The 19,020-nt window shown below is 32.9% G+C and overlaps 2 protein-coding genes across 2 annotated transcripts; both read right to left on the bottom strand.

Moving 5' to 3' along the window:
• Nucleotides 1-5,920: 5,920 nt before the first annotated feature.
• Nucleotides 5,921-7,329, bottom strand: LOC102668408 (secoisolariciresinol dehydrogenase). The gene is made up of 2 exons (XM_006577027.4): nucleotides 7,226-7,329; nucleotides 5,921-7,069 (listed from the first exon to the last, which is right to left on the bottom strand). The coding sequence occupies exons 1-2, from the start codon at nucleotides 7,234-7,236 to the stop codon at nucleotides 6,259-6,261; spliced, it is 822 nt and encodes a 273-aa protein (XP_006577090.1). The 5' UTR covers nucleotides 7,237-7,329; the 3' UTR covers nucleotides 5,921-6,258.
• A 4,569-nt stretch (nucleotides 7,330-11,898) lies between these two features.
• On the bottom strand, nucleotides 11,899-15,766 carry LOC100787903 (uncharacterized). Its single transcript, XM_003521432.5, has 3 exons — nucleotides 15,113-15,766; nucleotides 14,756-14,878; nucleotides 11,899-13,755 (listed from the first exon to the last, which is right to left on the bottom strand). Exons 1-3 carry the CDS (start codon nucleotides 15,548-15,550, stop codon nucleotides 12,334-12,336), a joined length of 1,983 nt encoding a protein of 660 aa, XP_003521480.1. The 5' UTR covers nucleotides 15,551-15,766; the 3' UTR covers nucleotides 11,899-12,333.
• Nucleotides 15,767-19,020: the final 3,254 nt, after the last annotated feature.

Here is a 19,020-nt window from a genome sequence, read left to right as displayed (position 1 = left end):
CTACAAAGTTCAAATCCAAGCAAGTAACATGAATCCAGTCCATGAAAATATAGCAAAGGACTCGACTTCGGAATGTAGGGAGTTGCTATTGGCACTACCTACATTGTGCCTTTTAACAGTCTCTCAAAAATGTCATTGAAGGGATGAAAAAGTCATATGCATTAATATACAGAAAATACTTGTACGGTTATTAAATTTTATTTTTACCTTTATTTGGAAATATGGATAGGATAAATTATCATCAAAATCTTTATCAAAATAAGGAAAATACTTATTAAGTTATAAAATTAGGGTAATGATCCACCAACCCGCTAGTTCTTTTTAAGAGGTACAAACGGGAGAATTTATCTTGGAACCCAAAGAACTACTAAAAATGCATAAAACTATCACAAGGGTTTATGTAAAAAAATGGGTAGGTCAAATTGATCTATTTTTTTTTATTTTGCATAAATTTAAAATCGTATCAAGACAAAATAGTGCTTATAATTTTTTTTTGTCACTTTAAACTAAGATAATTTGATTTTTTAGGTATGTAATTCAATTACATTATGTATTATTATTTTATGCACATAAGGTAATTATACATAATTTACTTTTATGCAGAACAAGTCATAGCCAATTATTGATTTCCTATGTCTCTATCATATAATTTTTATTCAATGACTGAAATTAAATTATTGGAATTAAATTGCTGAATTTAACTGCACGAAATCAAAATAAAATAAAGAAAATAAATAACACAACTATCCTAAAAAAAAACACAATGCAATTAACTGAAGGAGAGATAGGGTAAGAAATACTGGGTTGCCTCCCATTAAACATTTCTTTAACATCATTAGCTTGACGGGTCCAATGTCTTCAAGGTGGCATGAAGGTCACATAGAATACATCTTCCTTCTATTTTCGCCTCTTAGCTAGAGATTCCACGAAACTCATGTATTCTGGAAACACCTTCCATATCATTGCAAGAGAAGTGCTGGTGATTAAGGAGAGAATGACACTTAAAAAGATTTATCATGTCTTTCATGCCTTTCTTCCTTAACAATCAGTTAATGAGGAGGGGTCTTGACTTGGAGAATATTTTATTGTTGAATATCTACTTGTGAACACTTCTCTTATTATTGTTGTGTTCTCTCCTCACTTTTTTCTTCATCTTTTTCTCTTGAATCATGCTCTTCTACAAAACTTTTCTCATGAGCTTCAACCTCTACAAAGTTTTCTTCCCTGGTGACCACAAATTTAGCCACTTCTTTTGCTAGCTTACCAACTTGAATTTCTAGAATTTTAAATACGTGTTGAGTAGATTCATATGTTTTCTTGAGTTGTATCAACAAATTATCTAGATTAAAAATTCTTTTTTCTTCATATTGATTGTAGGGTTGTAACTCTTGCTCCCAGTGACAATTTTCCATGGAGTAGCTCTTGCCAACCTAAATTTCTTGATTTTGAATTGAGTTTTGATTGGCTTTAGAGCTAGCGTGGTATGCCATGAATTTCATAAACACATTATTCAGATTAGAAATTATTTTTTCTTCATATTGATTGTAAGGGTGTAACTCTTGTTCCTGTCAAGAATTTTTCATGGAGTAAAGATGACAATTGTTGTTGAAATGCTCTCCTCCACATAAATCACAATTTATTGGTGGTGGGTGAGTGACCCCCTTCTCGTGTGCTTTCAAGATACCCTTTTTAAAGATCTTCCAACTTTAAAGTGTATTCCATGGATCAAGGTCTTCTGAGGTTCCACCTTGCAAGCATGAACTCATAAGAATTTTCTTTTAATATAAGAGTGAATAAAGAAAATCTGAAAAATAGCTTTTTTTTTTGAAAAAAAATATAAATAAAAGTTAAAAGATAAATTTGATTGCTTTAAAATTAGAATATGCAAACAACCAAGTAAAAAAAACAAAGTCCTCGGTAACGGGACCAAAAACTTGTTAACTCGTTGGCAAGTGCACTAATTTGTCACAAGTAGTAAAATACTCGAAAGTTCGAGTGTCGAATCCACATAAACTTTATTTGTACTTAAATTGATGCAAATCCAATTTACAAGCAAGATATAAGAAATTTAAATGAAATTTAAAGAAAGTAGAGAGGAAGGATAAGAAATTTAAAGTAAAAGATTAGGAGATAAGAGATTAAAATAAAAGATAAGAAATGTAAAAGATAAAATAGATAAGAAAAATAAAAGATAAAGATAATGATAAAAAAGATGAATGCAGAATGCAATAATGTTAAGACCTAGCATGTCTTATTTGCTTAAGATGTATTATTTTAGATTTTTCTTATCAATTTGGTGAATTTTTCCTACCCACATCTATTACAATACTTGCCCATGATGTCTCACAATGACAAGTCTATTTTACCTATCTATCTCTTAAATGTTTTGCAAAGACTCAATAGATAAAATGCATGAAGTTCTAATTCTAGATGTTTACTTTTATGCATGAGCATAATACAATCACTGTATGTATAACAATGATTTTATTAAAATACCCCTTCCTTTGAGTTTTATTAGAAATTATCCTTTTTCGAGCAACTAATTCCTAAAACTGATGTGTATAAAACATTTCTTGTATTTCTACTAAGGATTATTCTCTTTCGAGCGCCTAACCCCTAAAGATAATGTAATGATGAATGATACACGACATTAAAGTAAGAAAGGATAATAAGAAAAAAAAAATACTTGTTTGATAGATATGAAACAAGCAATATATCTTTTGTCTTTTTTTAGGCCGATCAAGCCCTAACTAAGAGGGTTTAGTCTCTCATTACCATGAGAGACTTTACACTTTAAGGATTGATGTGGATAAAAGAAGAAGGAGAGATAGAAGAAGAAAAGGGGATAATGGACATAGAAAGAGGATTTCTCCCGTTAGAGATGCTCAGACTTAGGATGTATTCATTAGAAAGCTGGGCTTCTTCGTGGGTCTTCTTCGCGTTAAGCGTGAGTTGGTCGTCAAGCGACGAGACGCGCTGGGCTTGTATTGCACACTAAGTGAGCTGTCCCAATCTTCAACTTTTTTTCTTCAAGGCTTTTTCTTTAAGTTTTTGTATTAATTTTCTTTTAAAGTACTTGAAATCTTCTTTTAAATTCTGCTAATAAAAAACGACAAAAATATTGATTTTATTATTATTTCATTAAAAACAACAGTAAAATAAAAAAATTATAATCATTTTTAACCAAAATTAATTATAAAATTAACTCAAATTTCACAATTATCAATAAATAAATATATATATATAATGAGGGGGCCAAAAGGCCCATAGAAAACAGACTAGACAGCCACTAAACCAGGAGTTGAAACTCCCAAAGCATCACTAATCAACAACTGACTCAAGAAAGAAGGTTGAAGCTCCATCATCAAAAAATCCCCATCCAAACCACAAGCAAAATCAGTCAGCTTATATGTACATCTGTTCCTTTCTCTGAAAATATGCTCCAATCTGATCTTTTTTACCAATTCCCATAAGCTTCCTAATCTCACGAATCAACCTCCGAGCTGAGGCACAACCAACTTTATCCCCCTTCTAATGTGTACGCAGAGTTATTATTCTTTTTTCCTAACCCAGTCTAATGTGTAGCAAAGAGTTTTCTAATTGAATAACAGTAGAATTGCTAATGCTATACAAGGCGCGACATGTGAATGTAGTGTACAGAAAAGTTAAAGACAAGACAAAGACCACAGGTTTCTATCATAAATTATGGATAAATTAATAAATACGGCAAATCTTGACACGATTATAATGAAATTTTTATGGCTGTCTAATGCCGGGGTTTACAAAGTAGCGGGACATATTTTGACAATCACAAACGTGACAATGATTATATTTTTTTAAAAAAAATCATAAATTTGAAGATAAAATTCTATTTTAGTCTTTATTATAATTTCTTTTATCAATTTCCTCAAATTTTCTTAAAAAATCCTCTCATCCAATTACAAGTAATTTCTTTATCAATTACTTGTCAACACATTTAGAGTGTGTTTGGATGGAGAAATTTTAAATTCTAAGAATTTTAAATACTTCAATTGAAATTCTTTTATTTTCAAAATTGTGTTTGGATGAAAAAAAATTAAAATTATGAGGATGAAAAAAAAAAAAAGATATGGTTGGTGTGCTAGTTATACGTGTTCCCTCTATGTTTACATCCGATCAATATTTTAGGAGCTGACACGGTGTTTCATGAAGAAAACGAGAATTTTAATTTCTCACCTTTTAGAAAGAAATTGAAATTTCAAATCTTTAGTTGTTTAAAATTTTGTTTTAAAATTCTAAAATTTTAAATTCTTCATAAAAAAATATTCAAACAATGAATTTTAAATTACAAAAATTCAAATTCTCTGATAAATTACTTTTCTCAGTTAAAATTCTCTATCCAAACGCATTCTTAAGTTTCAATATTTGATCATTTTATGGTGGGGAATTATTGTCTTGCGGTTGTTTTCAATTGGCACTACTAAATGGAAGTTAATTGAGAAGCCCCACCGGCAAATTTTAATCAATTAAAAGACCAATTCATGTCACCACACAACCTGTAATTAGATTCATATCTAAAAAATAAACTCTGCCAAAAATGTGGTAGCTAGCTATGAGCCTATGACAAACTAGAGATTTCAACAACGTACGAAAATCCAGTAATTTGATTTATATTTAAATTACACGAGTTTGGGAAATTTATGTACTTACATCGATACAACTTTTGTTTTTAACCGTGACATACATTTTAAGGAAGTTGCACGAAAACAATCTGCTGATGGCTAACAAAGAAGCATTGTAAAATAAAATTACGGTCAGAGTGACAAAGCAAACAATAAATTCTTCATAGTACGTACAGACTAGAGAAAATAGATAATGGAACATCAAAACAAAATCAGTCGTAGTATCGTATCCCTTGATAAAGTACGCTTAATATACTGCTTAACAAGTAACTGCATCAGATTTTGTCATGGAGATTTAAGAGCGGTGAGAATTATCCCTTGGATTTGATTTTTTGCGTTCATGATGAATTGGGATGGAGATCATCGAACTTGGGTTATAGGGATGATTATGAATATATTAGCGCTTGATTTTGAAACTAAATGCTCAAGATTTGTTGTATTAATTTAAAGATCCAAATGAGTATGATACAACATTTCTGTATGAACAAAGAAATGGCTATAAGCTGACAAAAAAAAAAAATGGTTATAATAGTTTAATTAGATAGAGATCTTAATTAATTACTCATGCTATATATATAATGGCAGAAGTTCATGCTTATTCCAAAGCGCGCGATAGTTTTAGATTCTACATCTATATTATCCACGAAAATTAAAGGTTAATTTCGAATTTCAGCTTGTGGCAAGAACTTAGATTTACGAGATATTTTGTAGGGAATTAATGGTCTTCTTCTTACAGGTTTCTCAAGAGGACACGATTCATCCTCTTTGAAATGAAAAACTTGTCGAAACGTTCGTTGCAAGCCCATAATTTAAAACATTACCAGTCTGTTCCAGATGAATATTAGAATATATATGGGGCAACATATATATCAGTTTGACAACACATGCAGATGAAGTATCATCTCACATATTATATGATGAGTAGTGTATGATTTATTGATATAGATAAACCGGATTAGGATCACATTTGCATTCATATTATTGAGTTTACAAATCAAACAATAACACATAAATGTTTCCTAAATATTAAAACCATTTCATCACAATAAGTACCATATTTTTTTTTAAAATGTTATTATTTAATTCTCAATAACAATTAGATATTAATATAATTTTATAATAAAAAAGAATTATACACAGTGTAATTTTTTTTATACATATATCTAATCACAATTAATTATACTTAAAAAATTTATTAACTTTAAAAATAATTATCTTAAAATAATTTAAACGATAATTTATAATTAAATAACAGATTATTTTATGCACATTAAATTCTTTTTATAAATATAAATGATTACAAGACGCATTTATGATAATTTTCCTTGCCATACATCCCCCTATCTATAAGTACAGATTTGCTTCATAGATCCATACAGAGAATTATACATCTGCAACTTTATTCTAAGAAGTAACTAGTGCTGCAGTTTTCATTACACACACAGAAAAAAACTCTTAGAAAAGTAAAAATAATAATATTTTTTTCATGAAACAAACTAAACCAAACAAACCTTCAGGCCTTCAGCTTCCTTTTCACAAATTAAAAAAAAAAAGAGCATTTTTTTTTGTGTGGAAGTATCCCAGAATTTGAAGCTAATTACAACTTGGGCTTACCAGAAAACTTTCTCACAGCTTCTTTAACAGAAACATTGGTGACACTGTAACCTCCATCCACAACTAGGTTAACCCCACTCACGTACTTTGACTCATCACTAGCCAGAAACAGAGCTGCTTCTGCCAAATCCTCTTCCTTCAAAACCACTCCCTTCAGGTTCCCCGCCTCAGAATACACTTTCTCTACCATCTCCTTCTTCATCCTGGTTCCACGTGTCATCAGAGGAGTGGCCACCGCGTACGGTGAAACACAGTTAACTCTGATTCCATGATTCCCCAGTTCCACGCACAGGTTCTTCATCAGACCCACCACCGCGTGCTTCGACGCAGTGTATGCATGCGGCGAAACCGCGTGAGTCACCGAAGCAACACTTGAGGTGAGCACAATGCTCCCTCTCTTTTCAGGAATCATTACCTTAGCCGCGTGTTTGGCGGCGTAGAAAGCACCGAAGACATTCACCTCGAAAACCCTCTTCAAGTCAGCGTTGTCAAACGCCGTGATGGAAGGGCTCACACGGCCAACAGTGCCGGCGTTACTGAACAGGATGTCGAGCTTGCCGTGACGCGAGACGGCGGCGTTGACGGCGTTTTGGACGTCGTTATCGTTGGTGACGTCGCAGTGAACGTAGGAAATGTTGTTGTCGGAGGAGTTGAGGTTTTGGCAGAGGGAGTGTCCGAGGTTGTCTTGGATGTCAGCGATGATGACCTTGGCACCGTGGCAAAGGAAAAGCCTTGCGGTGGCTTCGCCGATGCCACTGGCTCCACCGGTTATTAGTGCCACCTTGCCTTCTAACCTGCATGCTTGGAAAGGTAAGTGCTCCAAAAATATAGTCATGTTTAGTGAGTGATATACATATGATACGAGTTTGAATCATATATGCAGCGGTGTCTTGTATATATGTTTACAGAATAACTGAGTTTAAATTATGGTGTATGCATGGTTTGATTACCTCATAGTCATTGAAGTGTGTGTGGAGAGCACCCTTGAATGTTTCTTCAAGCCTTATCGGATAACAAGGGAATGCCTTAAGTTGCATTATTCATGAAACAGTAGCTTATGGGGCCTTAGGAGTACCGAGTATGTACTCGGTCTTCTCTGTCTAGTGGACACAATCTCACAACTATTCAACAATGTGACAAAAAACATTTTCTAAATGATTGCTTTGGGCAACCCCGCATGATGGTACGTTCTTGCCTTTTACAGATTTTTCCGTGTTTTTTAAGAAAATTATACTTTGTTACTATGTATTAACTCTAAGGAAACAAATGTGCTTACATTCTAATTAACATAATATATCATATAATGTGAGAGAAAAAAGAAATCAATTACATATATAGTTTGAGATCACCATATACTGTCCCCATAGATGGATTCAGAAATCTACCTAGAGGGCCCGAATTTTTTTTTTCGATTGTCATTGTTATTATGTTTTTATATTATTATTATTATTATTATTATTATTATTATTATTATTAATGCTACCTATAGAATGTAAATTTGTGATTGTGAGTAGATGTTTCTATGTCCAGAGTAGACAATTAACGGCTTGAAATTGCATCGATCATGTGGGAGTCTTAGTCTAGCATAAGGAAATACTTATGTATATACGTGTTAACGTTAGCTGTTGCCAAATTATGTCAAGGTTGTCATGGCAGCGTAACAGAGGGTCTAATTTGCTAGAGAGCTTCACATTTCTAATGTGATCTTTGAGATGGATTATTTGGTTGTAGTCCACATGATTCATACTGGGAGGGCGCGATCCAAGGTTCTCCAATCCATAGTAAACGATCGCGAAGCTATATATATATGGGGCAGCTTGCCTCTAATGATCAGTCCCTTATGTGGTGCATGTTCTTAGAGAGGCTAGCTGATTTCCTAGCCATGAAGGAAGCTTTGACTTATCTGTTTTTATCATCCTACCTCTTTTCTTTCTCTTATTCTGTTAAACGACATTTTAGATGTCTCTCTCCCCCACCTTGTGGTGGTGTAGTTTTTTGTTTTCATCTTTTTTCTCTTATATATACGAGGCTCTAATTTCATGCGATAATTGCATGAAATTGAGGGAGCAACAAACAAAAAAGAAATTAAACAAATATGGATTCAGCACTCACTACAAAAAATCGGAATTTAGCTTAGTATGACATATATTAATAATGATAAAAAAATTTGTGCGTTAACACATTATGTTATGTCAGTAATTTCTGTAAAAAATTCATAACAGACTAAAAGTGGATCAAAATTACAAAAATTTAAAAACATAAGAAACTAAATATGCAATAAAAATTTCGATCCTTGTGTAAAAAAAAAAGCAATAATTTCTTTTTTTGAAAGACCAAAGTTATATAAAAAAAAAACTACATGGACCGAATTAATAAAGTATTTAAGCATTTCGCTTGTATCTAAACAAGCAAAGAGAAATTTCTTTACTTTTTTTCTTTAATTTTATCCACGCAAATTAAACAGTTTTTTTTTAACTTTATTTCTTTTTCCTTTTCTTCTTATTTTCTTCTTCTTTTAGTTCACTCATAATCCAGACAAAACATGAAAATCAAACTAAACAATCCTAAAATCACACATTTTTGTACCAAAGTTATTCAGTTTCTGTATAATTGGATTAGGTTCACATGGAGGGAGATACTTTTCGGATATGGAAATTGTTTGGGACACCCAACAATTTAGGAAAATGTCAAATGGTTGCAAATAACAGGTTCAATTTTTCATTTCTGTAGTGTCATTTTTTTTTTCACAAAATTTTCGTGATTTAGTGTAAGTTGTTACCATTAAAGACGGTTTGAAAGCGTATTTATTCTTTGATAATGTGCATGTATTTGTGAGTAGTATACGATGAATTTTGATTGATTTTTATCGCCGGAGTACAAAAACAAAATTGACGTACATACGGATTATCAATCCGTACATAAGTCACATGTTGACAACAGTCTATTAATTATTAATTATTTATTTATTAATTCTTAAGTCAGATGTGTTTCACATGAGACATTAATTCTAACACATCGGTAACATCACAATGGACATAACAACATGTTGATGTCCCTATGGACTCAGCAACGGAATGTCCCAGTTCGTCTTGGATGTCAGCGATCACTACTTTGGCTCCATGCTGGGCAGAAACTTCAGCAGGGCGTTTGCCAATGCCACTAGCTAGCTCCTCCTGTGATCAATGCAACTTTTCCTTCCAACCTGCACAAAAGAAAATGATTCACAATAATTAAGCCTTAATTCCAACACTTCGTTCTTAAATTAAATGTTGACAACAGTCTATTTTCATGAAAAATCATCATCTCTATTTACTAGAGGTTTTAGTAGTACAGGGACATATATATGAGGTCTGTGCTACCCATATACCATAAATCTGATATATCTGGCTCTATCCTACTTAGTGTGGGTCGCACAAGTTTCATGTGTCTGTGCCCTACTGGACCTCTAGTAACTAAAGGAGTCAGACTCCTATTTCTTAAGTTAGAGAGAAACATAACAATGAAGTGTATGTTTGTTTTATGGTTACAAATGGATTTTTTGGAATAAAATGAGGTTTGCAAAAATTAAACCTTTCTTTTTATAAAATTGAATTTGTGGACTGTTATATTTATCTTAGAATTTGTGTATAGTATTTTGAACCAAAATTCAAATACATATAGCCAACTTCATTTCCATCGATATCCGTTGATAACTGTTAGATGGATTTAAATTCGGGATCTAAATACTAAAAAGAATACAAACTAAAAGCTTACGATATGTATTTTCAATAGGTAGTTACGAAGCTATAATTTATTTTCAATATATTTTTTTAATCCAAACTAAAAGCTTACGATATGTATTTCGTAGAAAATTTTCATTGTCATATATGTGAATAAGTATGGAGAGCTGTATTTTAGGATACTACTGATACATATTTGAATATACAACACAAATATTAGAATTCACATCCTGTTGTATTGTGTACTACATCATCAAATTCTCAAAACTGAAGCATTTTACATACCTTTTATTGAGTGCAGAGGTTGAAGTTGCCATTGATATGACCTAAGAGAAAAAGAAAGGGATAGAAGGAACAACCTGTTACGATATGAAATTATACAGACAAGCTTTAGCTTAATACTATCAAATAGCAACGGTGAGGTAGGCCAACGCCAAGTCCTGGCTCATATTTTATTATTAATATTATTGGAATTTACGCTGCATGTGTATCTTCGGGTTCAATATTAACTAAAAACAATGAATTATTAGTATAAAGGGATTAAAAATTATAACAACTACATAATTTTTTATTTATCAGTGAACAACTATACATAAATTTTTTTGAAGGAACAACTATACATAATTAAGTACATAAAAGTTGATACAAATTACAACCCTTACATTCGTTATATATAATTCCACTTCAGAAGGTAATACGACAAGGTTAGTTTCCGCGCTTACTAGGTAGTCAAGTTTTTTTTTTTTTTTTTTTTTTTTTTTTTTTTTTTTTATAGGGGTTAACTTATTTAAGTTAATAAAAGTTGATACAAACAATCCTGGTTACATCGACTATATATATTTCCACTTCAGAATCTTAAGGTAATACGACAAGGTTAGCTCTCGCTGCTTACTAGGAATAATCTACTTGGAATCTTATCCTGGGGAGTTCATTTTTCATCTTCGATTTTAAGACGAACACTGCTTGCTTAATTTGAAATAGATGAAGTATATATAGATTTGGAAAAAAAAAAATTAAAGCAATGTAATTAATTTTAACAGAAAAGTTGCAGTAAGGATTTTTATTATTATTAATACTTCCCAATTTGAATATAAGGAGTGTCACATCATGTCCAAAGGGAGTCATGATGAGTGAAGAAACAAAATTTGATAACAAAATATCGACCAAACAGCCAACTATTATTTTAATAGAAATAATTAAAAAAAAAACTATTTTTGATAAAGTTGGCCTTTGAAATTTTTTGGCTTCGGAAGTCTAATTAGTAATGAAGACGAAGTAGACAGTGGAACTAAAATGTCTTGACTGGATTAATGAATAATCAAAACTACGAGTCCATCATGTGCACCGAAAATGAAAAAAAAATAAAAAAAAATGAAAGACAATTGAATTGGGTCAAGCCAACATTGATCTGTCAAATGAAAAGAAGAAAAACCTGAGAAAATGAAGATAAAAATAACATAAAAACAAAAACGTTAACCTTGGCGCACAAGGCGATTCGAGCCCTAACCAGTAACCGCTATGTGTGTATTGAGGATGCTGGCTAGTGGATGGTCCTGTTTAATTTCAGTTTATGATCCTCGCACGATGTTTGATCTTTGATGTGTCCCTCGACTTCTGAATTTCACAATTTCTTTTCGCCCGAATTGGGTTCTGAGTTTTTCTCCTCCTTGGCTTGATTTTAAGTTTTCGGTATTTATACACCCTTTTGGATTGTTAATGTGTTTAATTTCACGTGTTTGATAAAGTGCAACAGAATTGTAGAGGACCACAGAACTTTCTCCTCAATCCTCATGTTTTTTTGTATTTTAATTGTAATTAATTTTTCTAAAAATATTGTAATATGTTAATATATACTGCTTTATATAAAATATAATTTAAATTTATAATTTTTAATAGAAAAAACATAACTATAAACTGGATCTTCCGGACTCTTTAAAGATTAAACACCTTGTGGGAGACAGTGGTAGTATCCTTAGATACCGAAAGAAGAAAATACAAAATGTTCTTGATCACCTTCGGGCTTCAGCATATGCTACAGGAGAAAACAAAAACTCGCTTGTTATACTTATATAACACATGTTCTGAACTCTACGAACACGATCATACCTACACATAGGGTCAAACGAAAATTTAAGCAGTGATTGCTGCAACTTAAGCAGCCATGGGCTATCAACAAGATAAAACTTAGAAGGAGAAAAGCTTCTTTCAGCTTTCACCTAGTGGCTAGCGGATCTATGATAATCGCTGCCCTGCATTTTTACCAGCCATCATGGTAGCAGAAGCAAACGGGTATGGACCTTCACAAACAAAGCATTGTCTCAAAAGTTATGAGCATTAACTCACCTTTTGGACTTCCTTACATTCTGGCCCTCACCCCTGGCTTCCCCTAACCTTGATTTTAGACCATTGCCCTGTGCTGTAGCAGGTCTTTCCTGGAAGTTATTTGCAAGATCTCGTGATGGCCATGGCTGGGAAAATTGTCTAGTTGGACTGGCATAACCTCTGGAAGATGCAAGCCTAGAACCAGCCAGTATCTGATCCCTTAGACCTTTCACTGATTTATAGCCTTGCATTTCATCTGCATAACCTTTTCCTTGAGCTTGCTTTTCCAGTTCATAAAAGCTTTCCCAATCTATCCCATCTCCTGAATTTTGAATCTTATCAGCTTGGACTCCCCATTCCATTCCATCTGATATACTCCTTTGCAGTGATGTGCTTTTCCTTGAAGCTTTCCCAGAGGTAGACCTCCTACTACCTTTCACTTCTTCCTCAATTGGATATCTTCTTGTATCAAATCTGCTTTCAGGAGGGTAGGTCCACTTATAACTCTTGTTGTTGTTGTCCATATTTAACTCTATAGAATGCAGATCACTTTCAGCAGATTCCTCCTCACATTCTACTCCATTGTCAACCTCTCCCCTGTCATCTTCTTTATCTTCAATGAGATGGGAACCTAATCGGCTTCTGCTGAGATAAGCAGCAATTTCTTCATCACTCAAGTGAGTGGAACTGCGACTCTTTTCTCTAACTTGTTTGCCTCCTAGAAAAGCTTCAAGTTGATTCCTGAGCTTATCAACAGCTGCATTCTTTTCCTCAAGCTGATATTTTGCCTCAGAGAGTTTCTTTTGAGCTCTCTCCTCGCGTAACCTATCAGTCAATTGCATTATTTCCTTTTCTTTCTCTACCTCTTCACAAACTTTTGTAGACACTCTCTTTTGTTTCTCAATATCAGACTTATCTTCATCAGCATCTCTTGCTAACTCATCACATACTTGCTCAATAATTTCTCTTGCTCTCTTCTCACTTTCAAGCTCTTTCACCACCTTAAGAAGGGATGTTTTGGTGTCAGCCAGTTCTCTCCCAAGCTTCTTGTTCAAGCTTTCTAATCGTCTCCTGAGTTTCCTCTCTACATCGAGTTCACCAGCAACAGATTCAATTGCAGCCTCAACAATTTCTTCCTCCTTTTTTTTCCAAGCAGCCTTTTCTTCAGCAAAACACTTCATCAAATAATTTATCTCATTCTGATCTGAGCGCTGTTCCTGGATAAGTTGATTGACCTGTAGGCGAGCCCTCTCCAGCTCAGTATGCAGAGCTGAGATAAGAGACATACTAGATGAAGGACGATCTTCATGACCCCACATGCGGTTTATAATTCTAAGTAGCTCTTTGGATGTCATTAAAGCATTACTAACATCTTTTAAACGTGCTTTAACTGCAACAGCAGATGAAGCAGGGGTCTGTGCTCGGGATCTAGTTTCAATCTGCAAGAAAACCAAGATGTGACTGTTAGGAGACACGCACATCAAGTATTATTCTCAAGAATTTAAAATTATAAAGGCTGAATGAAAAACGAAATGCAATTGTATGTTGAAATAGGTAAGTGCATGACAGTTAACAGGGTGTTTTGCATTTTCGTCAGGGTACATTTCAAACCATGCCAAAATAAAGAACAAAACTAAACGTCTGAACTTCCATCCAAAGTAACAGAAAAATGTGTAAATTAATTTTGGCATGTAGTTTGGCCACTCAAATGTGAATAGAACCTTGGCATGCTATACTTATTATCTTTTTCGGTGTATGTCTTCTATTTAGCAACCATCAAAGTACTAGTAGATGTATTAATAATATCATTAATTACTAGTAAGAGCAGCAAAAAGGGACCATGTGCAATTATGCACTGCATGCATATCCTTTGCAGCTGACACCTACACAGAGTTTTCATTGAAATAAGTTCCTAATTTGTCCAAAATATAGTGAAAGCAACAGAGCTGTCAAAAAATACTGCTAACACGACAGGGCATTTCATGCTAGAGGGATGGATTTCAACACTTAACAACACAAAAACAGAAAATCTCTATCCAAAGCATAAATTAACTTCAATGAAAATGAATCCTCTCGGTTGATATTTTCACCTGATAAGGTCATGTAAAATTTGTGGGAATGAATCCTCACATTTGTGTCTATCTCTCTCTTTACAGACATTATATTGCAGGACCCATTCATCATCTACGAAGAGACAGACAGACAGACACAATTTTCACATTGACATTTTCATATAAATATGTGAACGAGAGGGTCCATCCCCCTCTTTCCATAAAGATTAACAAAGGTTGATAGGAGCCCACCTATTTAACGATGATAAAGAGAGATGGACATAATTCTCACCTAACCTTAATAGTATGCAATTTGTCCATTCCAATAGAGAAAATCGTCCTCAAAGTATAAAGGCCGTGTATGAGTATTGGAATTAGATTAGAATACCTCCATGAGACTGACATTGCTAAGAGAATCCAAAGGGCCAACATGGTGTTCAGTGATCCTAGCCCCCTGAGAAATAGACGGAGTTCTTTTCTGGCGACTCCCAGTTCCAGATCGATCCAATCTCTACGAAAAAAAAATGTGAGAACACATATATAATTTGTAGTTGGTTAGTTATTTTTATTTCCCACAAGTATCTTCCTTGGAAGACAAATCCAAGACAATCATATTGTTCAAGACTCGATCAGATGCTAAATATGAATATCTCTCCCCACAGAAATTCAAACCGTCTCTTCCAAAAAGACCCAAGTTAGTTAATAAAACAAAAACAAAAAAGCACATGAAGTTTGGCGAAAGTACCTCGGAAACTGGACTATGTGATGGATCGGACAAATGGGGAGGCAAGGAACCAGAACGCATGGACCTGGGAACTCTTTCTCTGGTTCTGAGTTCCTTCTTGGACCTGACGCTGGGGCTGGGCGAAGGAATCTCGTTCATCTCCCAGAGCGTTGCGGCGAGCTTCCTGGCGGAGACCGGAGCTTGGCGGGGCTTGTTACCGGTCTGCGACGGCGGGTATTTGGGGGAGGCCAATGCCCGGAGCGGAGATCTCGAGCTCATGAGCTTCCACGTGGGCACGGGCGTACTGGATCCGCCCCTCTTTCCGACGAGAATAGTCCTCTTGAAGCGGTAGTTGTGGAGCACGGAGGAGGAGGAGGAGGCCGAGGAGGAACAGCCTCGTTTTCGGATCTTCCCAGGAATCATGTCCATGGTGGTTGGGTTTGGGTTTTGGCTCAGCATGAGTATGAGTAAGGCTGAGTTTTGAAGATGAGCATAGCAAGTAGCAAGAGAAGGGAAGACGTGTGGGGTTGGAAGGAAAGAAGAGAAAGAGAAAGGGAATGTATTAGCGAAGATTGGGTGGAGTGGTATTATAGGGACACCATGTACGCCGCTTTTGGTAGTTGCCAACCTCACTCACATCTTAATCATATTTGACTTTGACATCTATGTACCATGCCATGGATTATTAGGCCACCCAAGTTTCACCCATTTAATTCTCCGCTTCTTTCACACACTATTTTATTTATTTCATTTCATTCATTCAATTTCAAATGAAAATTTGATTATTTTTTTTTTACAATCATCACACTGAATTTTAAACTTGTAATTTTATGTATTTTATCTCATCGTTAGATTGATCCTAATAGGTTAAAATAAAATATAAATACATGTAAATTGATCAAATTTAAAAAGTTTTATAGAATACACATTTAAATATATGCTTAAATTGTTTCATCAAAATGTAATAAATAAAAATCAAACTAATGGAATTAAGTTTGTGTTAAATAGAGTTGTCAATGTAAAAAAAAATGAAGCGGTCAAAATTGATTTGGTTAAATCAGACGATAAAAAAAATTGATCTAAAAAAAATTAAACTAATTTGACTCGGTTAATAACAGATTAAATTTGACGATTTTTAATTTGATTGGGCCAATTTGACCTAATTTGACATACTTATGAGTCCGGTAAAACAAAAAATACATAACATATACAAAATTCAATCTATACGGAGCGAATCATTTGACAGCTCTTGTTTCTCACACAACCATTTTCATCAAATTGAGTTATGGACAATTTTAAAAAATCTTATCCAAATTATTTTGATATCTTATGCACTACTAAGACTTGCCAAATTGAGTAATGGAAAATTTTTTTAAAATATTTTCCAAATGATTTTTCTTTTCTTTTATTTTTATTGGGCATTTTCAAATAAATTTTTTTTATTTATGTACTTATTTTCTTAATTATACCCACATCAAAAACAAAACAAAATAGAATATAAAATGTTTTCTAATGGTCGTTCAAGGGCATCTACTTGATCAGCCATCCTTTGAGCGGAGTAATACATAAAATATCAAAATAATAAATAAAATAAATAATGAACATATTAAGAATATAAATATAAATAATTTAAACATAAAAATTAAATAAATGTATAGCTTGTTTGCGTACTTGTTTTAATATGAATGTAGTAATCTTAAAACGATCGATTACAAAAGAAGAAAGTATATAACAGATCACGTGGTCAACTCATGTCACAAATACAACCTCACACAGACACAAGTGCTCCTCCCAAACCCTCGAACCTCGTCTTCCCCACCCCCACTCCAACTCGAAAGTACACTAAGTCACTAACTAACAAAGGCAATTACAGAAAATTAGACAAAAAAACAACAATTACATGGAAAACGGAGCAAGAATATTGAGAAGTGGGGGCATGCATGAATATGATCAACAAAAATCACATCACATCCCCTAATTTGAGTGTGTCAATCTCACAAACTACTAAGGGCACTATTTATGATGTTGCCCTTCATTTAAGCTAGGGGTCATGACTTTAATTTTGGTTATGCATAAATGTATAATCATCCCTTCCGGTCCCTGTAATACTTGAATGAAGATATTGATTTGATTATGTATACTCTCAATTGAGGCTGAGACCTTGAGGATAAGATGGTAGTTTAATTTTTTTTTTAAAAAATAAAATAAGATGAAAAAGACACTTTTGGCAAGATCATGGTAACAAATAATCTTTTTTGTGCGTTCAGGAGCGAAAAAACAAACTATCAAACAACAGCAGTAATATATTGGCCCGGGAGTCCCGGCCACAAAATAATTTTTTGTCTTGTCAATCATTATCGGTATTTTTTCTTAAATAAATATTAAATTTTAATTAATGATTATATATTTTATAAAAATAAAATAAAATAGTCCGTTGCATATCTACATTAAATTATCTACCGACCGTTTTAATGTTCAGGATACACATATTTAATTTATTATATACATAAAATTAAGTGTGGAAATATTTTAGTTAATTTTTAATCTTTTATATTAATTAAAAAATTTGTTTGAGAGGTTGATAAATAATTTTTAAAATAATTTTTAATATTTTTTGAAACGCAATTTAAAATAATATTTTTTAAAATGCTTTTAACTTCTAATTTTTTTATATCTTTTTTGAATTAATCATGTTTTTATTATTTTTTTTATCATTTTATATTTTTCTACTTATAATATAATAACTCCATATTGAGTTTCTAATTATCAACTTTTAATCATTAATTAACTTTTCGGCTTTCTTCTATTTTTTTTTAGCTCATTTTATCAAATATAATCATGATCTTGAAAATAATGGTGATCGTTAACTGATAATTTCGTTTTGTTTTGACATTAAAGCATTGACCGATGCAATACTAAATAAAAGAGAAAGAAATCTACTATCTTAAGAGTTATATTTAATGAGAACTTTTTAAGAATAGAATAAAAGCATTTTTATTAACTTGTTCTCTTTTTTAATATATTTTTAAAAATTAATAATAGTTATAAATAATCTTATATCATAATATAAATAATTCATCATAAATCTAAAATATAATTTATATATTTAAAAAATTATTTATTAAAATTTAATTATAATATAATTTATATGTTAAAAAATATTATTTTATATAAACTATAAAATAAATATGTGTTCTATATATTGTAGAGGTTAAAATACTATTTTACATCAAATTCAGATGTTGACCTAATTTATGTATTTAAGCATCATATGGATTTAAAATTACATCAAATTCTACTGGTTTGTTTTCCCCCCGATATACTCAGTACTTGTCACACTCGGCTATCATGAAAGGAGTGCACACCGATTTGGACTTACACGTATACTACAATTTATCAGTCCTATATCACTTTTTCGCAATGATTGAATCCATATTCATTAATTAAACTTTAAACAAGGAGAAATTCAAGGAGAGAAAAAGGCAAATTTGATTTAAAGCATGTAGTTCTCCAGTTAATGTCACATGCATCATGTTTCCCTCTCTCCTTTTTGGGTACCTCGCCCTTCTTTTTGTATATTTCCTTTCGCTTATTTTGTTTTTTTATATTTTAGAATCTGACCTTTTACTATTCCTATTATTCTATATACTTTATTTCCCCTCAGAGAGCTCCCACTATCACTGCAATTCATATGGACCCAACAGTTTGGGCAAAAACTTATGAAGCCCACACTATATGTCTATATCCCTCCCAATCAGATGATACACGGCTTTATATATTTGGCATTTGGCAATGTGAGTTCATGATGTTTGTAAATGGGATGTAGAATTGAAGATTGAAAATGAAGAAAGAATTAATATCTGTTTGAGGCCTTTCTTTTAATGTCCATGAATAAACATGGGGGTTGTTCACCTTTCTCACCTTCATCA

This window comes from Glycine max, chromosome 3 (assembly GCF_000004515.6).
Source record: "Glycine max cultivar Williams 82 chromosome 3, Glycine_max_v4.0, whole genome shotgun sequence".
NCBI classification, from domain to species: domain Eukaryota; kingdom Viridiplantae; phylum Streptophyta; class Magnoliopsida; order Fabales; family Fabaceae; genus Glycine; species Glycine max.
Note: the sequence above shows the minus strand (reverse complement) of the source record. Positions and strands in the feature narration are given on the sequence as shown.

Bases quoted from the DNA above. Each gene is read 5' to 3' on its own strand.
- LOC100787903 (XM_003521432.5), bottom strand. From the start codon at position 15,550: ATGCTGAGCCAAAACCCAAACCCAACCACCATGGACATGATTCCTGGG. The intron at 14,879-15,112 runs GTACTTTCGCCA...TTTTTTTCGTAG, and splicing joins CACATAGTCCAGTTTCCGAG to AGATTGGATCGATCTGGAAC. The intron at 13,756-14,755 runs GTATTCTAATCT...GTTTTCTTGCAG, and splicing joins GCAATGTCAGTCTCATGGAG to ATTGAAACTAGATCCCGAGC.